This window comes from Semicossyphus pulcher, unplaced genomic scaffold (genome assembly GCF_022749685.1).
Source record: "Semicossyphus pulcher isolate SPU_LCO1_2020_fin unplaced genomic scaffold, fSemPul1.0.p SCAF_24, whole genome shotgun sequence".
NCBI classification, from domain to species: Eukaryota; Metazoa; Chordata; class Actinopteri; order Labriformes; family Labridae; genus Semicossyphus; species Semicossyphus pulcher.
Window position 1 is genome coordinate 9,814,460 of NW_027211698.1, and position 23,470 is coordinate 9,837,929.

General features: G+C 37.8%; 3 protein-coding genes across 3 annotated transcripts; all 3 read right to left on the reverse strand.

Moving 5' to 3' along the window:
• Window positions 1-1,804: 1,804 nt before the first annotated feature.
• LOC138603268 (nectin-4-like) lies at window positions 1,805-6,185 on the reverse strand. Its single transcript, XM_069674949.1, has 7 exons — window positions 6,134-6,185; window positions 3,842-4,177; window positions 3,458-3,754; window positions 3,342-3,380; window positions 3,170-3,257; window positions 3,030-3,092; window positions 1,805-2,831 (listed from the first exon to the last, which is right to left on the reverse strand). Exons 1-7 carry the CDS (start codon window positions 6,183-6,185, stop codon window positions 2,714-2,716), a joined length of 993 nt encoding a protein of 330 aa, XP_069531050.1. The 3' UTR covers window positions 1,805-2,713.
• A 407-nt stretch (window positions 6,186-6,592) lies between these two features.
• Window positions 6,593-11,269, reverse strand: LOC138603676 (OX-2 membrane glycoprotein-like). The gene is made up of 7 exons (XM_069675553.1): window positions 11,215-11,269; window positions 9,744-10,082; window positions 8,694-9,005; window positions 8,578-8,616; window positions 8,400-8,493; window positions 8,260-8,322; window positions 6,593-8,061 (listed from the first exon to the last, which is right to left on the reverse strand). Exons 1-7 carry the CDS (start codon window positions 11,267-11,269, stop codon window positions 7,944-7,946), a joined length of 1,020 nt encoding a protein of 339 aa, XP_069531654.1. The 3' UTR covers window positions 6,593-7,943.
• A 569-nt stretch (window positions 11,270-11,838) lies between these two features.
• On the reverse strand, window positions 11,839-18,144 carry LOC138603704 (OX-2 membrane glycoprotein-like). Its single transcript, XM_069675595.1, has 6 exons — window positions 18,100-18,144; window positions 17,364-17,453; window positions 15,745-15,996; window positions 15,240-15,575; window positions 13,289-13,382; window positions 11,839-13,155 (listed from the first exon to the last, which is right to left on the reverse strand). Exons 1-6 carry the CDS (start codon window positions 18,134-18,136, stop codon window positions 13,119-13,121), a joined length of 846 nt encoding a protein of 281 aa, XP_069531696.1. The 5' UTR covers window positions 18,137-18,144; the 3' UTR covers window positions 11,839-13,118.
• Between the last annotated feature and the right edge of the window lie 5,326 nt (window positions 18,145-23,470).

Here is a 23,470-nt window from a genome sequence, read left to right on the forward strand (position 1 = left end):
ATGAATATATGAATGAATGAGTCTGGAGGTGAGGAAGATGACTGAGGAGGTAATAAAGGTTAGGTTAGAGGTGATGAGAGTCAGTCTGGAGGTGAAGAAGATGACTGAGGAGGTGATGAGGATGATGGAGGAGTTTAAAATGGAAGACCAGCCTTGAGAAATGCTTGAGATAGTGTCAAAATGTCTGTCCTGTGTGTATGTGTCAACTAAGCTCCAAAAGAACTCAAGTGACCCCTAGCTGAACTCAGCTGTTGCCGTGGTGATGGCTCATGAGGAGAGGCTGTGGGTTAATTAGCAGCAGCTGTGTGACTCCTTGGCTGAGCAGTTGATTTTACTGAGATTTTAGCCGAAAACACCCTCTCAATCTTCTGCCATTGTGCCAAGACCGTAAATGCTATCAACACAAGATTTTCCTATGAGCATCATGAGGGTTTGATGAAGCTGTCATTCGAATTTTATGTCTCTACGGCCAAACATGTGGTCAGGGCGGCGACAGAAAGAAGGGCTTCTGTTTGCAGTTTTCCAGAAATGTTTAACATTAGAGCAGATGGGGCAGTTGGGCAACTTTCTGTGACATCGAGGCATCTAGTGGCAAAAGCGTACATTTTTTGGCTTTGGGCCACCATTTACCACGAGCAGCACAAGATTACCTACGATTTGATGCATTTTTTTACGTATGTGGAGGGAACATTCTGTGCGCTGTTGCAATTTGTTTGGGAAATTTCTGAGGTGTTTTTTCACAGCCTCCCACCTCTGGCGATGACATCACCCACTCTAATGCCGGGCATTTTTCACTCGTTTTGTGAAAACTTTAGGTACTTTGAAAGATTCCTGTGAAGAAAGTATGAATGCTATGAAAGAGGCGAATGATCTGGATGAAGGCTGAAAGATGTTTGAATATTTTAAAAGTGGAATGGAGTTTCTAAGTGAATGTATGAATGAGTTATGGAGGGTTGAATTTAGTGTTAATTTTTGAGAGTTTGAATTTTTTTCCCATTCATTCCAGATGGGGAATTTTTTCGGGAATAACTCGGAATTTTTGAATGGTATAAATGCCAAAAGTCATAACAAACGAATCCCGAATGAAGCGCACGTAATGATGTTTGAATGGTTTGAATTGGTTGAAGTTTGTGGAAGGAGTAGCGCGACAAAAAACGCGGCAGAATAAAAAGTAGAAGAACATATGTGTTAAGAAGCCTAATTTTTTTTGTTTTTACGAAGGAAATACAACAACGCAATTTCTTTGATTTCTACCTCGCTAAGCAAAAAAAGCTATCAAAACAATGAGTGTATGCGATATCTTATATAAAGATTTTTGTTTGTGTTGTCTTTTGCTGTTGAGACTTTTTGTTGCGTCAGTGCCTCATTTTTATGTATGTGATTGTGATGTTTTCTTTTGATGTTGTGTATGTTGACAGTTTGAAATAAAGGTAAAGAAATATAAATGATTAAATAAATAAAAGGAAAAAGGAAGTTTATAAAAAAGTAGAAAGGCGGTTCTTCCATTAAACTACAAACAAACGTGCAATTAAATCTGAATCAACAGGGACCTCTAGTGGCCACAAGGTGCAACTGATGCTGATAATCTGCAGCTCACATTGAGGCCTCACTCCTAATCATTTCTAAGTAATGATGAACAACACAAGAGTTTGATAGGCCCAGTACAGTTGTGGCTACGTAGCAGCAGTAGAAGACATTCTTAGCGTTGGTAGCAGGAACAGTGATAACTTTAGATTTCATATTTTATTGGAAAAACTTTCAGGAACACAAAAAGACAGCAGCGAGAGAGAGGTGAAATGATGTATCTATTTTTTTTTATGTTTTAATGCTTAGATACACAGGTATGTGCAGCATCATGTTGGGTTCACATTTTTGAATTCAAACATACAAAAACATGAAATACAGCAAATGTTTATAATACATTATTTTATCCTGAGATGCTGCAATAACTTTGCAGTTATTTTACAAAAAGATTTGTCCCTTAACTGAAGTGTTAAACAAAGAAATAATTCACAATACTTACAGGAAATAGTGGATCAATGGCCAACACAATTACACACAAAGTGTTGGTAATCCATTTATCTCTACACCCCCTGGATGTGAAAGTTAATGTGAGTTATAGTACTGTATGTAGCGGCAATCTATCTACAAAAAATGCCACTTGAGGGAACTTGAAGCCTTTCCAACTCATGCTGGTGTGTAAAAAGCTCCTCCATGTTTGACACTTTATTTGATCACAAACATTAAAAACACCTACAAAAAGACAGGTGTAAAAACGACTGTACCAAAACTCATTCACTCGACACACACACACACAGACACGGTTGTAAAACTGTGTGGCTTCCCTATCTAGCCTACATGTGACTAATCACCACCTATGCTCACAGATGTGCAGGTAACCAATAGCAACCATAGTGCCTATCATAAACACACACCCAGATTCACGCACACAAACATACACAAGTCTAAATTGGCTGCAACAAACATCCTTTAGTCATCAAAGAGACGTTGACATAACAGAGAAAATGTACCACATTTCAAGGCTCAGTGCAAAAACTAGTCAGCCATTTAGGTTTAAGTTTATGTACAAAATAAACAGAATAAAATTTTCCTTGCTATACAAAATATAAAACTTGTTCTCCAAGCATTGAATGAAGAAGTCAATCATTAATGCCTTCAGGAAGTCGTGCGTCACACAGCTACAAGAATCTGATCAATCGAACATCAATGGTCTTGATGTGACAGGTGATGGATTTGTGTTACTACTTGCTTGACTCTTCACAGGAGATGTCCGGAGTCTGATCTGACCTTCCTGTAAAGATGCTTCGGCCCTTAAGATAAAAACAAATAACTTCATTTTAACTCCCAATGTTAAATGATTAAGTTCATAATGCATGAATTAATAGTGAATAACATTTTAGGATCAGGAATTTGCTTCACATGTGCAGTAAATATCAGTAGGAAGGTATAGAGGCAGGTCCTGAGGTATAAAATGTTACAAAGGTGTAATATAACAAAGCATTTCTTACACATGAGGGTCACTGACTGTAGCTGTAGGCACTTCATTCATCTCTAGGACACTGTGTGACAGACTGAAGGATGTAACAGTTAGAGCTGGAGCAACAATAATCGACTTAAACTAAGATACAAGTATTAAAATAACGAGTACCTGCTCTGTTTTTTACGTTTACACAGGAAAAATGTGACTGCAGCAACACAAAACACGGTCACAAACGAGACAATGATCCAAGTTTGACCTTTGAGGAAAGAGAAATAATGTTTATGATACAAATAATAAATTACAGATTAAATGGGAATATAACTTCTGAATATAAACTTACTGCGGCCCCTGTTAGCTGATCCAGATTCTACATCGAAATCTGGAGAAAGAAACAAACATCAGAATCATAACATATTAATCAATGTAGAAATCTGTGGCTGTGGACGTGTTTCTCACCATCAGCAGAAGACGTCTGTTCGACCTCAGGAATCGTCACAGACACCTTTTTGGGAGGAACAGAGAGCACTTGAACTGCACATTCAACCTGTGCGCTGTTGTTATGGAGACGAGAGAGCACAGCTGTCCTGGTGACAGCGACTGTACCGTTTGTGTTGGTGTGAACGTGGTCAGAAGAGTCGAGTTTGAGTTGTAGGACACTTAATGTCACGGTGGGAGCAGGTCGACCTGTGGCCGAGCAGGAAACAACGGCCTCTTCAGAAGAAACTCTGACATCTAAAACGGGGCCATGCAGCTCTGCAAACACAAGGTCATTAAAAATATGACATTAATGACATTAAAGAAAGATTATACAAATGTGTCTAATAATGCAGACAGGCTCACCACAGAGTTTGAGGCAGGTTAAACCAATGAGAGCACCATCAGGGTAGGTGTTAAACAGACAGCGATAGCAGCCTTCATCCTGCTCCGTCACCTCCCTGATCACTATGGAGGTGTTCTGCAGTCCACTAACTATTAACTCCACTTTGCCTTGATAACCAGGATTCACTCTTTGACCAGAGTATTTGTAGGTGCCAATATTCATCTCTCCCTCAGGTGTAACCTTCTGCCAGGTGACTTGAAGAACGGTTTTAGTTTCCATCAGCAGACAGTTTAAGCAGGCCTGGTCTCCTGCTGCTGCGCACACAGTCTGCTGTGTTTGTATGAGAGCTGTTAGACCTGCACGAGATCAGGGAGATGGAAAGTGTATTTTACATTTATAGGCTAATCAACAAATTGATACATTCAAATTAGGTAAGGTGTGTTTTTCGTTGCAAAGTAAGATATACTATATCAATTGAACCAGCAGGTAAAGCCAAAGTATTTTCAAAAGAACCGCCAAAAAACAGAGCGCAATGCGCAAATGACAAAACCCCAGGGCCGGCTCTGGCCTGGCCCTTTCAGTGCCTTAGGTGAGTAAAATGTTTGCCATCCCACACCGCAAATGGTGTATCATTTTCAGAATCAGAGTGAGTTTTACTGGCCAAGTATGTGGGCACATACAAGGAATTTGAATCTGGTTTTACATCACTCTCAATGTACAGACAAACTGACATAGGCTACTACACTTAAAACAAGGAAAAGTCAAGGTGACTCACAAACTTAAACACTAAAAACTATAACCACTATATACAGGCCCATGAATACAAATATATATCAAAAAGTATTTATATATTTAAGATTGAGCTCATGACAATGTGTTAATGTGTGATGATGTTGTGGGGCCTTAGACGCCAGAACGGGGTCTGCGGGATTTGACCCCAGAATTTTTGATGCCATTTTTGACACTCTTTATTTGCAACCAAAGTAGCTTAATCATGACAAAGTTTAAAATGTGTACCTCAACTTCTTTCAATTAAACTTTGACTAGAGTTGGAAAAAAAGGGAATTTCATACGATTAGTTTATTGTCATATTAAAAGGGTTTTCTTCGTTCTCAGACAGATAGAGTTTATGCTTTATAGTGCTGCACCTCTCAGCATCTGCTACTCTCTCTTCACTTGTGCTGTCTCTTTCCTCTCTCTCTACATCACATGCTGCTGTTTCTATACCTATTCTATAGGATCAGACGTGTAGCCTAGGGCAAGCTAATTAAACGATAAAACGTACAATATACACATCTATAACCTACAGTATATCAAAAGATAAATCAACAATTATTGAGAGATCAGAGCATGCGCTGGACTTTTTCGTTGTCTGTCATTTTGACTGACAGGGTCATAAAAATCCCATCATAATCTGTTTACCCCTCACTTTAAGTTTTTAAAATGATAATAATGACATATTCAATAGCATTTAATTTTCATTCATTTTTAATTATTCCGTCCGAACAAGCTGAACAGAGAATATACACCGTGCCATCAAGCAGTTCTCCGCAGTGACAAAAACCACTGACTGTGGCCCCAGTAGCTACATATGAACAATGAAATTAAACGATTGCATGAACAGTTCACCTGCTGTGGCCTGAACGCACAGTCTCACACCGCCCTCCTGGTCCACATGGACTTGAATTGCGTGCCCGCTTGTGCGTAATCAAATGTCTCAAGTGGGATTGCTGCAGCGGCTATTGTCATGAGGTTTTGGACTTTTGCCTCGGACAGACTTCCCATGGCTGTTTTAATGTTGTTCTGGAGGCTGAATCCGCGCTCTGCTGCCACACTGGAGACTGGAATTACAAGCGCCAATTCAGCCAACGTTTGGAAATCAGGGAACATTTCTCCAAGTGAAGTGATCAGAAGTCGGCAAGACTCTCTGAACGAGAGGTTTCCTGATCCCGCAAGCACTCGTTTCAGCGGGGGGAAATACCGCAGCATGCGCTCCTTCTGCACAACAGATGGCCCTCAGATTTTTCCGGCACCGTTTTAAAAAAGCGGTCAACGACGGAAAATATTCGGTTAACGCGACCCCTGCTACAGATGCCAACGTTTTACCCTCCCCTCTATTAAAAGATCGAGTCTGAGTCTTCCCAACTGGACTTGAACGCTCTCACATCTCTCCTCTCGTAACTTGTGTCGCAGTGAGTGAGTGTAAATGAGTGCCCTGCCTAACTCCCAACAGTATCACACAGCTGCGCGTTCAATCTAAAGAAATGGATTACACAGGGCTTAATAAATAGAATGAATAAAAACGCACTGACCTTTCTGAGAAAATCCAATGGCACAAAGAAAAATAAACGCTGTGTGCGCCATCTTTAAATCATGATCAAAAGAGAAAGTTCATACAAGTTTACACACGCCCCTAGGCTGCAAACAAACGAGTTGACAGCAGCATTTATTTACGTATTTTTATAGATATAATAAGGGTGTTAACATAAGAGCATCTAACATTCGTGTTAAAACCCTTCTGCATTTTGCCTTTTCCTTTTGAATTTCCTTAAAATATTTCAAATTCGACTGTGTGCCAAAGTTAAAAAATGAAGCTGTTGCTAAATTGATATGATTTATGACTTTAGATGAAGCTGCTCGTCATTTGCCATGCTCCAATATTGAGCAGGTGCACTGTCATGACCTGGCATTGGTAACTGTTAAATACATCAATCATCACAGCACAACAGATGTGAACATACAAATCTAATGTAAAGCTGCCATACTTTATTTTTCTACAATAGAGTCGTAACAATCAAATACGATCAAAAATATCAAGTGTAAAGCCCTTGAAAAAAAGGGGGAAATTAAATAATAATTAAAAACAATAAAGTAGAAAGAGGGTTCTTCCGTTAAACTACTAACAAACGTGTGTTGAATCTGAACAGGGACCTCTAGTGGCCAAAAGGTGCAACTGAGGCTGATGATCTGCAGCTCACATTGAGGCACAATTATGAATACAAGAGAACAATAATGAACAATAGGAGTGTGATGGGTCCATTATAGTTGTGGCCACATATTAGCAGTAGAAGACATTCCCAGCATTGGTAGCAGGAACAGTGACCACATCAATTTTAATCAGGATAGAAAATAACCTAAATTACTCCTCAGAGATACTGTAAAAAAGTGCAGCATCATGTTGGGTTCACAATTAAACAATTCAAACATATAAATACATGAAAACACAAAATGGTTTAAGGAGACATTCTTGTATCCTGAGATGCTGCCGTAATTTTGCAGTTACTTAAAAAAAAGACTTGTTCTTTTACTTTGGTGCCGAACAAAGAAATAATTCACAATACTTACAGGAAATAGTGGATCAATGGCCAACACAATTACACACAAATGTTGGTAATCCATTTATCTCTACACCCCCTGGATGTGAAAGTTAGTGCTCTGAGTTATAACGTCCTTTAGTCATCAAAGAGACGTTGACATAACAGAGAAAATGTACCACATTTAAAGGCTCAGTGCAAAAACTAGTCAGCCATTTAGGTTTAAGTTAAAGTACAAAATAAACAGAATAACATTTTCCTTGTTTGGATTCTTAAATATGTCAGTGCTAGTTCATTGTTTAGATTTCATTCATGTGTTTTTTAAGTTGTAGTTTCTACATAATTATTGCATACTCTACTTTTTGTACCGTCACACAGAGCTAACAAATCCCTATTTGGACATACAGTATTAACAAGTTTGGCTTTTTTCATGTCCAAAGGTCTGTTAAACATTCTTCTGTAAACATTATATCTGTTCAGTCACAACACAGAATTACTTTTTTTTGGCACAATTCAACTTTTTGAACGACACAAATGATAAAAACTTGTACAAAAGTTTAAAAAATACGCTTTCAAAACAGGATCAAGTCACAGGAGAGAAACCAGTGAGAGGGGAAACTATACTTCTGTTGGATATTAATTCACTGGTATGTGCAGCATGATGTTGTTAAAAAAAAGGTTATCGTATAAAAACATGAAAACAGTAAACGGTATAAAAAATATAAAACTTGTTCTCCAAGCGTTGGATGAAGAAGTCAATCATTAGTGGCTTCAGGAAGTCGTGCGTCACACAGCTACAAGAATCGGATCAATCGAACATCAATGGTCTTGATGTGACAGGTGATGGATTTGTGTTACTACTTGCTTGACTATTCACAGGAGATGTCCGGTGTCTGATCTGACCTTCCTGTAAAGATGCTTCGGCCCTTAAGATAAAAACAAATAACGACATTTTAACTCCCAATGTTAAATGATTAAGTTCATAATGCATGAATTAATAGTGAATAACATTTTAGGATCAGGAATTTGCTTCACATGTGCAGTAAATATCAGTAGGAAGGTATAGAGGCAGGTCCTGAGGTATAAAATGTTACAAAGGTGTAATATAACAAAGCATTTCTTACACATGAGGGTCATTGACTGTAGCTGTAGGCACTTCATTCATCTCTAGGACACTGTGTGACAGACTGAAGGATGTAACAGTTAGAGCTGGAGCAACAATAATCGACTTAAACTAAGATACAAGTATTAAAATAACGAGTACCTGCTCTGTTTTTTACGTTTACACAGGAAAAATGTGACTGCAGCAACACAAAACACGATCCCAAACACAGAGAAGAGAATGATCCAAGTTTGACCTTTGAGGAAAGAGAAATAATGTTTATGATACAAATAATAAATTACAGATTAAATGGGAATATAACTTCTGAATATAAACTTACTGCGGCCCCTGTTAGCTGATCCAGATTCTACATCGAAATCTGGAGAAAGAAACAAACATCAGAATCATAACATATTAATCAATGTAGAAATCTGTGGCTGTGGACGTGTTTCTCACCATCAGAAGAAGACGTCTGTTCGACCTCAGGAATCGTCACAAACACCTTTTTGGGAGGAACGGAGAGCACTTGAACTGCACATTCAACCTGTGCGCTGTTGTCATGGAGACGAGAGAGCACAGCTGTCCTGGTGACAGTGACTGTACCGTTGGTGTTGGTGACAATGACAGAGCTGTTGTGTAAGACGTAGAAGTCTTGCTGAGTGACCATAAACGTCACAGTGGGAGCAGGTCGACCTGTGGCTGAGCAGGAAACAACGGCCTCTTCAGAAGAGTCTGAGTCTCTGACTCTGAGGACGGGTCCACAAAGCTCTGCAAACACAAAAATTACATTATTGCTTATATTTAAGCAGTATCACACTAGAGGGAGTGCTGTTGTACTGAATATCAGCAGGGCTGTGATCCAGTTACAGACGATAATCACAGCTGTGCTGTTATTCAGTACAACAGCACTCCCTCTCGTGTGTTACAAGTAAATAGTAGAAAACAGTAAAAAGCAACAGATTATTACTTTTTTAAAATGTAATGGTTCATTTGGCTCCATTTTATGTCTACATGTTATTACAAACCACCTACTTTGTACTGGGTTCATTTATCTGTTTCTATTTATTCTGCAACCAGTGAAATAAGAGTTTGTTCACAGTTGGTATGTGAATGATTTAAAGGTATCAGCTTCAGAAAAGACCATAATCTGTAACGTAAAGTAAAGTTACTCAGATAACCTGAGGCGAATTAATACACAGTTAAATGTGCCAGTTCTGTCATACTCTATATCAGTACTCTAGAATGACTCTTGTCCAATAAGGTTACTTGGTCAGAACTAACTGTTGTATAACTAATAATATCACATGAATGAAGGTCCAGAAGAGACTTTCAGTTGAATTTCACTTATTTTCAACCTTCTTGCTATCTTTCTCATACATTATGTAAATGCCTGCAGTTTTTGTCACTAATTTTCTTTTGCTTACGTTGACAACATTCACTATCACACTGATTGGAAATCAGCACAAAAAACAGTGTAAGGAAAGTGTGTTGCATAAATGTTCTTACCGTACATTTGCAAGCAGGTTGTACCAGTGAGAGCACCATCAGGGTAGGTGTTAAACAAACAGTGATAGCATCCTTCATCATACTCTGTCACCTCTCTGATCACTATGGAGGTGTTCTGCAGTCCACCATCTTTGAACTCCACTCTACCCTTAAAATATGGATCCACTCTTTGACCAAAGTATTTATTAACAGTGGCAACAGTCTTTTCTTCACCACGTGAAAACTTCTGCCAGGTGACTTGAAGAACATCTCTAGTTTGCATCAGCCGACATCTGAAATGAGCCTCCTCTCCCAGTGCTGCCGTCACAGTCAGCTGTGTTTGTATCAGAGCTGTTAGACCTGCAAACCAAATGAGTTACTTTAAGGGACAGAAAAACAGCACTATACAAACATCAGTCAGACACAGGACGGAAAGTTGTCAAAAATAAAACACTGAAGAGTACTAAGGGATGCAATTGTTAGAAAACTACTTTGATTGACAGCATAGTGTATTTAAATCGACAAGTATCATTTTGATCATTTACGGCAGTGAAAGGCTTAGGAGGAAGTTAATGTCTAGTTTGTTACTTTAACAGTTAAACACAGACAGTAAAGACGACATAATAAGATATTGTTTTGTGAGACCAATTCAGGACATAATTCAAGACATAATCTAGTTTTGGTTTCAATCTGGATTAAACCTTGAGTAAGTAACATCATTGATCACTGAAACCAAATCCTCCACATAAATGTATTTTCATGTTTACACTCGGCCATGTAATGCTGCCTAAATAAATATGTGTAGTATATTGTGAAATATAATTATAAAGGTTCTATATGATCTTTCTCTGCACATTTATGACAAATTATTTTACATTTTATTACATTTTTTTATGTAAGATTTATTTTTATTTTTTATTTAATGAATGTGATAAAGTTTAGCACAATCATGGTTTGGCAATGTTGTGCTGGACTGCATCATATTGGGAGGAGTTTCTATTGATTTCCCCGCCTCATTTACATTTGTTATCGTAGCACACCACGTACTATGACCTCAATAATAAAAACATAAGATATAATTAACACATATTTAACAAAAGCGGAGCATTGTAACTTTCCTTAAATGTTTAAGTTCTGGCAGATCTGCTAAATTGGATGTCATTAAATTGTTTTGATTTTCCAAAAAGTGCATTAAGAGTATAAAATAATGATACGATGTTGATAATGCCAATAAGCATTTATTCATACAGCTCTGTGCAATATTAATCGATCCTCACGTGGCCCCTGCCTCATTCACTGACTTCAAGGATAAGCCCCTGATTCTCACTGACCCCAGAACAGCCCCTGAATGAAAGTCCCGTTTATCGAACCTAGTCTTTCTTTGCATCATTATAAAAACATGAATTTCCGTTTTCAAAGTCCACAATAACAAAATGCAACTGTGAATACATTGTACAAAATGTGGGACACGAACGGAACTGTATTATCTTACCTTTGTGAAAGACTCCAAGCGCATAAAGGAAATGAAAGACCGCATGGTGTGCCATGCTGCATACTGTTGCTTGAGCCAACCGCCAAAAATGCAGAAGTGAAAGTCTCGCAAAATTGCGGGAGGCATCGCGAGAGTTCGCACCGCTCAGTGGGAGTGGGAACTGTAATGTTTTCTACGGCAATTTACTGTTTAAAAACGATACAAGTAATCTCTTAAGGGGTTATGTTATGAGAAATAATCAGAAGTCTATAGTTTATGAAGGCTTAGTGTCGTTTGTGTTTTTTAGCCTCAGGAGAAAAAGCACATTATTTGTGTGATCTGTAATATACCCGTCAAAACGTGTATGGGAAACTCGTTAATTTTTTACATTCGGAAAAAATGACAAACTCGATCAAATAAAAGAAGTTTACCTGGTGTGCAGTGGTATTTCAGGCCAGGTAATTAATTACCTGTTACTCCCACCAACCGTGAATCAAACAAACATGCTAATTAAATCAAAAATCCACCTCTGTTAAAAGAAACTTAACAGAGGTCGGTGCATTATTTGGCTACACATGCCAGTGGAATGGTACATCCGGGCCAATCAGGAAGAATCATTTTATTTACAACATGGCAGTGGGCAGCTGTGAGCAAAATTATTGTATTTATCCAAGTTTAGTAAGTACGTTACGTCAGCACGTTATTGTTGCTTTACCCATGATGTTTAATTACAGATAAGTAAAGGTAAGAATGATACAGTTAAAAAACTCATGTTGTTGACTTACAAACTCCCTGTCAAATTATACTGTATATTTGAAATCCAGGGATACAAACACATAGTACACAAGTGAAATCACGTATCACAGAGTCATTTTTTAATTAACACAAATAAATAAATAGCCTATAGGCTAAGGTTTATGTCACAATAAATTATTGAAGCACATTAGCATAAAGATGATATCATTAGAAATGCCATAAACATAATACAATAACACTACGTGTTATTAATCTAGTTTGACAGCTGTTGGCTACATTACATCCGTACCACAGTTACTAACAAGCAAAACACATTTGAATTTGAGATATTTCAACATAACACAGAGAAATGTAACATTAAAGTGCAAAACTATACAAAACAAACAAATGTAATTCATAGATAGATACATATATCAATATCCTCATCCATGGGAATAAATAATCACCTGATTGTGTCACATCTCAATATTTTAGATCATTTAATGAAGTAAAAAGTGTCAGTATCCTGTGCAAAAAACAAAGATTGAAATATCTGCTACATTCCTGCGGTTCTCTGGCTCACGTGCCCATAATGCTCACTAGATGGCGCCATAGCCCCGCTCTGTGACATTGCTGCCTCCCACAGGGCGTCTCCTTGACTTCAGCCCCACTCCTATTTCAGTGACAAATCGGTTTCTTATGCAAGAACTCTGCCTTTAAGAGCAGTTCGAAGCCAACTTTCACTATTACACTGTGTCACAGTCACTGGTACTCTGACTAAGAGAGAAATCACCTGCTTTAAAATTCCTAAATCTAATTAATTATGCATGAATGAGGCTCCTTGGAAACAACATATTGGTTTGATGACTCATGTTTTAGCCCGCAACTGATTTGAAGCAACAACATTGTTCACGTTTGATGCATTTTTCAATTAACGAAGCCTAAACAGGTGTCTTCGTTGAAGCTCTATTATCAAGGTTAAATTCCTAAGAATATTGCACATTAAAAGAAATGTTCTGAAGGCAGGTGTTTCTCACAACACCTGTGAAAAATGAATCTTGAAGAGCTTTCTAGCTTAATTCACTGTCACATCTTTAAAGTTTAGAGGCAAAATAATACAGACTTTTATGATGCTTTCATGCTTTGATGTCCTCAGTGACAAGACAGCCGTGTGAAGGGTCAAAGGTCACTTAAACAACATTAGCATTTCTTCTGTTGCTCATTAACCTATGGAAAAGAGAATAGCAAAGTTTAGTAGAATGTAGGCAGAACATCACACAGGTAAAAAGCTCCTGCTTCACTGGGATGGTATTTAAGGAGCATGCAGGTACGTTTATTTGCATGGTGTAAAATATATTACCTTTTACGCTTCAGTGCAACAGCAACAGCGATGAAGGTAACAAAAACTGTAGAACTAATTACAAGTGCAATCCCTGATTTAGACAGTGATTTCACTATGGAGAGAAAAAGCACAGGGTTAGACTACACCGGAATAATGGCAATTAAATATCCCTAAAAAAGATGAAACGGTACCATCCTACCTAAAATGCCAAAGACCAAACTTCCCCAGACCTTTCATGTGACCACCCCAGGAGAAATCCTGTTTATCAACATAATCCTGAACTGTGACGTGGTTTTACCCAGATATGAAAGCTAGTAAGAAATGAAACTGAAAGCTATTTCATTTTATGAGTCACTGTCAGCTGACTCTCAGGAAAGTCCACAATAGTCTGCAGAGTAAGTGACATGCAGCACCTGACAGAGGTGCTCCTGGTGCTGTGATTAAGGTGACATTTAAGTGTCATTGATGTGGAACAAATAACCAGGCACTTCAATGACATATTCTCTGCGTGTGTTAGAAAGTCAAATAATGAGAATAGTCATAATGAAGAGATTAAATCATGATGTTTATCTGCTAATTACCTTTTTATCTCACAATGTCAATATTCGACTTGATCATGATTTTCTTTCTCATAATAATGTCTTTACCTCATTATTGACCTTTTCTCACATCTCTCATGATTATGAACTTTGCCTTATAACGCCTACTTCTTTACCTCATAACTATTACTAAATTTTGTTCTCACAATTATGACTTTTTTTCCCCCCACTTTTTTTTTCTTTTTATCTCATGATTCCATATAACTTTCATTTTTTCCTCATAATTATGACTTTTTGACAGAAATACTCATAGATACAAAAAGTAGAAATTATTAGCTAAGTCGTGATGTTTTATGTCATAATTGTGACTTTTTACCTCAATTAACTTTATTTATTTTTATATCTGACATCTCAAAAGTTTTACTTATTCATTATTATGCCTTTTTACCTCATAATTTTGACTATTTATCCCATACTGTTACTTTCCATCTGATAAGTTCTATCACCAATTATTACTTACTTATTTAACTATTAGTTTTCTCTGTGTGGTGGACTACAAAGTGAAAGATATTAGAAGTATTCACTGGGTAAGAGATATGTCATAATTATGAAATAAAGCACATTTCGTCTCCTAAATAAGATTTATTTTAATATCATTATTGTGACTTTTTAATCTCATAAAGTACTATTTTATAATTCAGATTTTTTTCTCATAACTGTTCCTCAAAATTGTATCTCAGTATTAAGACTTTTTAATCTCATAATTCTGACTCTTTATGCCACATTATGACTTTCTATCTCATAAGTGGAACTTTTTAAACTCAATTATGAATTGTTATCTCGAATTTCTGACATATTTCTGTTTTTTTTTACAGTTTTTACACCATGAGTTTATGACAGAAGTCATAATTATGACACAAAGCCATGATGTATTCTCCCTAAAGTATGATTGATTATGATGCTCTTTAACCTAATCTTTTTTTCACAAAACAAAGTAATTTTTCCTCGTAATTTGTCCTCAAAATCTTCTCATAATTAGACTTTTTATCCCATAATATAATTTTTACTTCCTATAATGGGGATTTATTAAACACATACTTATGACTTTATCTCATAAATGACTTCTAGTCCACAAACTACAGAGGAATATAACTTACTTTGTAAGTTACTAACTTGTAAGCAAATATTGAAAAGAAGTAAATGTGCTTACTGGCACACCAACATCAGCTCCACCCATTGTGATCTTGTTCAATATTGACATTATTCTCTAGAAAGGATGTTGCGGATGGCTCCACCTCTTCCAGTTAGTGGGGATAATTAACAAAGATGCTTATTGCTGGGAAAATCCCCACACTACAGCTACATTACGACACATACTCATGATTGTCAGACTAATAAAGCAGTCAGGCCCTTACAAAGTGAGTGCATACCTTTCTCTTCCTTATTCGTCTCGTCCCCGGGACCAAAAGAAAAAGGGATCCTCTCCCGCCTTTGTCCTCTCACTCCTTTGTTCAGCACACAGTCCACATATCCATTCCAGTCTGAAGGTACTTGCAGAGTGATGCTGCTGCTGCTGGTAAATGTCCGGTCACTGTTTATTACTGTGGCACTCTGTGATTGGTTTAAGATGGTGGCCTCAGGTGGGAAATCCCAATGAATGGTAGGAGCTGGTTTACCTGTTGCAGAGCAGCTAATCCCAACCACATCCTCGTCCTCCTCCTGCTCACTGCTTGGAGAATGCACTTCTGTTTTCACCTCAGATATTCCTGGACAGAGAAGCAAAACCTGGTCATTTTGAGAGATGCAGCCACAATGTTTCCCATTCTGACAAAGATCATTTGAGAACTTCAATACTTCAGATATACTTTATAGAATCAGGGCCAATAAAAATGTATTTCACATTTTGAAATCTGTTTTTTCTGAACAGCAGTTTACCTTGCACTGTGAGACATATCTGCTTCCTTTGAGACCCCTCAGGAAACGCATTGAAAGAGCAGATATAACAGCTGTCATCTTCCCACGTCACGTTCCTCACAGTGATGGATGATGAATTTAAAGACACCTCTGTGAAGATCACTTTCCCATGGTAAGGTTCATTTACTTGCTCTCCAAACCGATGGCTGTAAGTGGCCAAATTCTCAATAGACTGATCCTTGGGAAGCCTCTGCCAGGTGACCTGGAGCACACCTGTTGGGGAAAGGTCATTCTCCAGTTAGTATTAAAAGTATAAAAACATCGGATGTAGCCAATTAAAAAAGGTGTTATTTCTGTTATTGTTCTAAATGAGATATTACTGATGATCATACAACAGTACATTGAGCTATGGAAGCCCACTTTAGCCAGCATAAGAAAAAAAGAAAACAATTTTAAAATTTATTTTGTTTTAAATAAGATGAAAACTGGGTGCTGGTTTAGCGCAGCGCTTAAATTGGCGACCATATACAGAGGCTGTTGTCCTCCATGTGGCTGCCCCAGGTTCAACTCCCGCCATCGGCCCTTTGCCGTGTTTCCAACACTAACCACTCTCCTATCTGTCAATAAAGTCATTAAAGGCCAAAAAAAAAAGTTAAGATAATAATAATTGACAGTTATCTTATTTTGACTTTTTCCTTATAAATTCATTTTGACTTTTAATGTCAGACTTCTAACTCTCACATAATTTCGACTTTGTGTCATAATTATAACTTAATTAATAAGTTATATATATATGTATACATAAAATTAATAAATATTTATATTTAAATATAACTACCATATCTGAATTTTGTTTTTTTAATTCTACGATTATGACTTTTTTTTTCAAAATTTAGACTTTATATATCATAATTCAACTTTATACTAAAAACAAATATATTTTTAATTAATTAAAGCTCCTGTAAGGCGTTTTTTTGCTGGATACGAAACAGAGTGAAATTATTTCTGATTACTCGATACGACGTACAAAAGCCAACCAGACCATCAACAACAAAATTGATTAATTCTATATAGTTATTTTTAATACCTGAAACTGCTGGTGGGGGGTAGGTGTCAGATGAGAGGCAGTCAGTCAGTCAGCTGCACGCTGCCTTTGTTTACATTTTCCAGGGCAGAGATTTAAAGTGATTGATACATATGACTGTTAAAGAAAGCAGCTTTGTCCACAGGGGGGCGCCAAAATCAACACGAACCTAAAGTTCCTCACAGGAGCATAAATAATCATGACTATTTATCTCACAATGATGTCTTTACTAATTTCACTTTTTAATCTCAAAATTATGATACTAAAATGATTATTTTCATATTTTAATATTGCAGTTTTATCTTATAATTGTGACTACATTTTTAAAATTTTTAATCCAAGAATTATGACTTTCTTTCTCATAGTTATGACTCATAATTTTGGCCTAAATAACGCCTTTTTAACTCCCAGTTAAGTCTTTTTAACTTGTAATGTCGACTCGCCCTTTTCATCTTGTAATTATGACTAAAGGCTAAGGTCTCTCCATTGCCAGAATTTGGCTTCCACATCATTCTTACTATAAATATACAATTTAAATATAAAGTTACTTCCTTACCCTTTGGGTTGTCTACTATACAGCCATAGTGCGCATCCCTGCCATAGACAGCTGTTTTATTTCCAGAAATGGTGATGTGTGACATCGAGGCTAAAGAAATAAAATGAGTGTGAATAAGGGCAGGTTTAAAGTAAAAGCATACTATCACTGTTGTGTCTTCAACCATTAAGATGCAAGAAATGACAATTTTACTGGATTAGTAGTACATTAATGTAAGCACTGTGCTTAAGTACTTGTACTTTACACAACTTTTGAAGCCCTTTTCCATTACTACTCCTTTACAATTCAGAGAGCAATACTGTTAAACAAAATACAATGTCTTGAGTTAAATTACAGTATGTACTAATACAGCTGTAGTCATGAGTTGATCAACAGACAATGAATTGGCAACTCCTTTGATGAACATCCTCTAAATCTACAATTAAAATAATCAGATGTAATACTATAAAAGTCACAATGTATTTTTACTTTTCATTCTTTAAGAACATCGTCCTTATACTTTGGCTCAGGTTACATTTTAAATACAAGAATATCTTTACAAACTTTTACTTCTTCAAGCTCTTTATACATAATAATGTAGCTTACATGTATTTAATTTGGGTTACATGATCATATCTGGCTACAAAACAGGCGTGTCTCTATTAATAACTACAAAAAAAACGACTATAAAAACTACAAGGCTAAACATAACAAATACAATAGAGGAGGTCACCCTCTCATATAAAATGTCCCTTACCTTTAAACAGCAAACCAATAAATATCAGGAGCAGCATTTTGTTGCGCCAGAGGAAAGACTTTCAGTTTTGATTCCAAGCTTGGGTTTAAATAGAGAGGATGGGTGGAGCCTCTCTGTGGCTGCCTATTTTTGAACCTCACTGACTCGCTCTTATCTGATTGTTTATATGACCACTTCTTTAATTACTAACGTAAAGTCCAGGCAAGCACTTCTCTTACTGGACCAAGTGATCCAGTAATCGTACGTGCTTGAAAAAAAACCCCAAGGCAACAGTTCCTTCTCTGGTGGCCAAATATCACACTTACTCTTATGAGACTTTGACTCTGTATACCATGGGAAAGTGTTGTTACACACAACCATAAAGCCCTCTCACGAAAACTTGGGAAAGTCCAACAGTATACATGTGCTTACAGTTAACAAAGGGTTCTTGGCACTCTCACAGATGAAATATTATACTGTGTGATTCCTCTGTCTCTACTGTCTCATCCTCTGGGGCAAATTCATGTCCTAGAAAGGATCCATTTCACAATTTCCACTGTTGATCAATACATTTTCCTCTCCTCTGTCCAACCACATTGGTTTGATTGGTTTCCGGGTACTACTAATTGCAAATGTTCTGCATTTTCTCATTAAAAGGATAGGATTCATAAATCCCAGGACACAACTGCTGCTCGATATGTTCCTGTCCATCATGGCCTTTAGTTCTAACGTTTCAGCTATAGTCATGGGACAATCATGGGATTCAGAGTGTCATTCAGTCACTTTTTTCATTGTCACTGTGATATGTAAAAAAACACCACAACGTACTGCCTGAAATGCAACATGACAAGAAAACCTATTTTATAAACACACATTCACACTCGTACTGCGAACATTCGACCAATCAGACACAGCCATGGATACATGCATTTAAACCTTTTTCCCAATTTGAAAAAATCACAAGCGGCGCCCAGTTAGTGACACGTTTTCCATCGCCCAGCAGAGATTGGTCTGCCAGAGAGGGTAGGTGGAGCTAAGCAGCTGCTTTTCAGGGGTGTGTTTCAGAAAGGAGGCTCAACAAACCCTCAGTCTAACCCCGGACTGTGGTTTGATTTACCCTGAGCTGAAAGATGCTGGCTTTTTGGTTTCAGAGCAGCTGATCAGAGTTCAGACTGAGCTAAGTGCGTGCACGCTGACTATAAAAAGCAAGCATTAATGGAGCCAAGATACCACGATTCACCATGGCAACGGTACAATAAAAGAGGTCCTCTTACGTAAAACCAGTGGAGCTCCAAATCCTCACGCGGACGTTCAGCAAAGACGAGCATGTTTTTAGAAAAATAAAGTAACACAGCTGAAGCTGCAATAGAGAGAGAAGCGGCGTGGGAAGAAACTGCTGCTTGAGTAAACGCGTAAGTTGGAACTGGTCTATTTATTTAATACTTAATCACGACCGGAAGCTAAAATTTATATTCATTTAGGAGCAATCCAGCGGGAGAAAAACGTACATGGAAGCAGTTAAAAATGAAATACCAGAACATCATTCAAAGGTAAGGCTCAGGCAGAACAGGCTCATGGCTGAACCTTTTAAATATTAAACAAATTAAATATCATTCAGTGGCTGTTTTAATGTGTATTAGCTTTATCCCTAACATAATGCCGATTTCACATACATTATGTCCTCTCACCTAAATCCTGTTTAGTTGATTAAACTGATTTTTTAAATATTATTCCAATTATTAACGGCTGCTTTTGTATTCGTAGGAAATGAAGAGGACCAAATAAATTATCATTTGTCTTATTTGAGTGCTCTCGGATGTGGTGGCGGAAAATCTACAAAGGATGTCTTTTGATTATTTTATTATAATTATGAAAGACTTTTGAAAAGGGGTCACAGCACCACAGAGATGTAACGCTCAAACGCACATGATACGGGCAGAATGAATGAGGAAGTCGAATGAGGGTTTTATAGCCTAGAGGGAGGAGAATCTTGGAGTTTCCTGAAGAAAACCTGCTCCCGATCAGGTTAGGTTCACAGACACAGTTACCATAGTAACCAATTCAGAGTTGAAGTTACCTTTCTTTCTGAAACGGAAAGCCCGAGGTTTCCCTCATTTCAGGGTTAACAAACCCGGGGTTTTCACTAAACCCGCTTTCTGAAACTGACCCCAGGTTTTCGGCAAGTGTTGTGAATAAACAGTAATCTACTCTGGCTAAACAAACAAACAAAAGATGGATGACTACAGAGACAACTTCAAAAATAAGTGACAATCCAAAGAAAAAGGAACAAATTCGACGCTCAGATGAAGGCAAACAGTCAAAAAAGGAAAGCGACTGTCAGCAAGGAAAGAACAAAACAGATCTTTGAGATTACAACTTTAAGGAGCAACATCTTGTTATGACCATATGTACGGTGTAAAACATACCGAACAGCGGAAAGACATAGGAACTGCAGCTTTATAGCTAATCTCTGTAAACAGGTCTGTTGGCGTTGCACTAAATTTATTGTGTCATAAGCGTTCTGGTTTCTTTTTGTAGTGTGAGAGTTTTTAGAGTGATTTGCTTGTATGCAGGGAAGCAGGCTGTGTGGAGAGCAAAAGAGGAGGCCATAATACAGGCCTTTGGCAATCATCGGACGACAATTGAGCAGTTATTAACCCTTACATGAAGACCTGTAAGTCAACAACAATATGGCCCTCGATGTTGCTCTCCATTCTCCTGACTCCAGTTGATAGTTGGACTGTAAACTATGAAGAGTGCATAGGGAAGGAAAGGAAGTCTTGGCCCAGATAGTCCGCACACTAAAATTCATCTCCACAGGCTATATTGTCATCAGTAGGGACAATGTTCAATGTGATAAAATGACAATCTTGTGAATCATGTCCAGTCATAACTTGATGATAAGAATGTTTGTTATAATAAAACTCTCATTGTTAAACAGTAATTCTATCTATAGGAAATGTGCTAAGAATGCATTGTAACTGCAATCTTATGCAGTGAGTGTACATTCATGTGTTTTACCTCAGTGCATCACGACACCACCCGAAAGGAAAGAACAACAGGAGAGCTTAAAGGAGAAGGTAGTTTTGGCCCTGGTTCTTTTAAACTCTATCTTTTACAAATTTGGGTGTCAAAATGACTCATCGAAACAAAAAGTTTTGGAATCGGTCCAGTAGGTGGAATCTGCCATAGGCGCGATACGGTAGCAATGGCTGACAGGGGCAAATGCTCCCGATCAAAGTACGTCCACTAAAAGTGCTTGTTCTGCCACTTACAGGCTCAGATTGTTACCCCAGGAGAGATTACAGTGGACCGTAGTATTTTGAGTTTCCCATTACGTGTCATTCACCTGGCGAGCGAGCATCTTTAGTCTGATAAATAAACACCTGCAGTCAGTCACCGTGACAAACAGAATCTGCTCTGTGGGAAACACCAAGTTAAACTAGCTCATTCACTATTTATACAGTCTATGGCTAATAACCGCTTGCTACGCTGAGAAGCATATAGCCTAGCTTCCTAGTCGTAGCTGGCCTGGTTGTTCGATTTAAATGGGCATGTGTCAGCAACAAAGATTCATGCGGCCCGCCTTAGCCATATAGGCCTCAGCTTATTCGCGCTCCGCCTCTTTGCCTGCCTCTGGATTAGTCAGCTCCAATATGGCAGCAGCCAGCGCAATTCGGGCTTTAAAAATGCTGCTTCAGAAACCGATTGGTGACGTCAATGAAACTACGTGCATTAGTTATATAGTTTATGGTTTGTTATGGTTAATAATCACCATCACTAATCTCATATGATTAGGTTCCTTTTTAAATCTTGTTTACAAAACAACATGAAGGGGAAGTTTGAATTCTTCTTAAGTCTCCAGGAAAGAACCTAGCTCTTCTGGTTGGAAAGAGGTTACTTTAGTTTATGCTGTTGTTTGCTAAACATGTTTAAATAAACAAATGGATGTATAGCCTGGGAGAAACAATGATAAGTGGGCGACACTTGTAATGAGGTATTCAGGGACCTCTCCCTTTCATAGACCATTTTCATTTTCTATCTATTTCTATATATAAGTCTTTAAGCCAGCATACACACACACAGTCAGCAAGAGCAAAGTACCTACTAAGTAGTCAATACTAGATTGCAGTCTTGTTATTGCAGTAACATGCAGCAATATTTTGCAAGGTCTGTATTTTGGAAATTATGAAATTCCATTCCAAACTATCATTACGAAAGGAAAGTACCTGTGCTACCTGGCAGCTGAAGAGTGTAATTTGATACAAGTATGCGATGCTAAAAGCACATGTCACAGCTTGGCTTGTGGTTAAGCTGCATTAAAATGTGCCAATTATATCAAAGTTTCAACTACATTAGCTAGAATAGACCAGCAAGTATCCACTATTTCTGTCACAAGGGCCACTTCTCGTATGTTTAAACTTATCTCTGTGGACCAGCTGAAGATCACAGCCTGCCAGTAAGTTTCTTTTGGTTGTGAACTTTTCAGTTTTGAGGAAAAGAAAGTAAAAGCTTCTCTGAGCATGGATTGATTTTTTCATTTTCCTTTTTCACAGTCAAATGTGCCAAAGGTTGGGTGAGCATCCCTATAGTAGCCCAGTTTTCATGGTAAATAATGTAACGACCAATCATTAGGCCATGCAGTGGGTGTCATAAATCTACTCGTCCTTCTGACAAACAAAACAATTCTCTAATATTGATCTAAGGCACGTTTGAACTTCCTTTTTATCCTACTGTCACCCGAAGACTGAGCAAATTCTGTGCAGCTGGATATCAGAATATCTACCGACTGGCCTTACTGGTTTGAAGAGGGGTCTGAATCCCATCCAGCCACATCACAACTGTAGTTATAGTTTGCATTTATGGTTCAAATTCCTCGAAGTCTGCAGGAAATAACATAGCTGCTTTGCGCGGAAAGGGTCCATTATGACGTATGTTGAACAGTTAAAAGGAAGCAGGAGTAGATTGTTCTTTAGAAAATGCTACACACACACACACCACACACCACATACACGTACAGGACAGAACATAAACAGCAAAGTAATAACTCGTTCCTGCTTTGTCAACAGAGGATGACAAAATCATTCCTCAACTTCCTCAAGTCAAGTAAAGATATCAGTAATCTGGTATGACAGAAATGTAATGATTCATGTCCTCTGACCGGAACTCCCAGAGTTTCTATATGAAGTAATTTACGAGTCTAAGGGGCCACCCTAAAAGGACCCTGCTGGTAAGTGGAAGTGATTCATGATCTCCTTACCTGCAATCACACCAATCTTAAGCCTCTACATATCAAACTATTAAGTCTACAATCTGACTAAAATCATCGGCTAACCACATGCTAGCTTTCAACAACCAGCTAATAACTTACTAAGCTAACTTCGGATAAGCA

What these genes read in the sequence shown, in the direction of transcription:
- LOC138603704 (XM_069675595.1), bottom strand. Translation starts at nt 18,136, where the DNA reads ATGCTGCTCCTGATATTTATTGGTTTGCTGTTTAAAG. An exon ending in TATTGGTTTGCTGTTTAAAG is followed by an intron (nt 17,454 to 18,099) that starts GTAAGGGACATT and finishes TTATTTCTTTAG; the next exon opens with CCTCGATGTCACACATCACC. An exon ending in GTTGCACTGAAGCGTAAAAG is followed by an intron (nt 13,156 to 13,288) that starts GTAATATATTTT and finishes TCTTTTCCATAG; the next exon opens with GTTAATGAGCAACAGAAGAA.
- LOC138603268 (XM_069674949.1), bottom strand. Translation starts at nt 6,185, where the DNA reads ATGGCGCACACAGCGTTTATTTTTCTTTGTGCCATTGGATTTTCTCAG. An exon ending in ACAGACGTCTTCTGCTGATG is followed by an intron (nt 3,381 to 3,457) that starts GTGAGAAACACG and finishes TTCTTTCTCCAG; the next exon opens with ATTTCGATGTAGAATCTGGA. An exon ending in ACAGTCAGTGACCCTCATGT is followed by an intron (nt 2,832 to 3,029) that starts GTAAGAAATGCT and finishes TTTTATCTTAAG; the next exon opens with GGCCGAAGCATCTTTACAGG.
- LOC138603676 (XM_069675553.1), bottom strand. Translation starts at nt 11,269, where the DNA reads ATGGCACACCATGCGGTCTTTCATTTCCTTTATGCGCTTGGAGTCTTT. An exon ending in ACAGACGTCTTCTTCTGATG is followed by an intron (nt 8,617 to 8,693) that starts GTGAGAAACACG and finishes TTCTTTCTCCAG; the next exon opens with ATTTCGATGTAGAATCTGGA. An exon ending in ACAGTCAATGACCCTCATGT is followed by an intron (nt 8,062 to 8,259) that starts GTAAGAAATGCT and finishes TTTTATCTTAAG; the next exon opens with GGCCGAAGCATCTTTACAGG.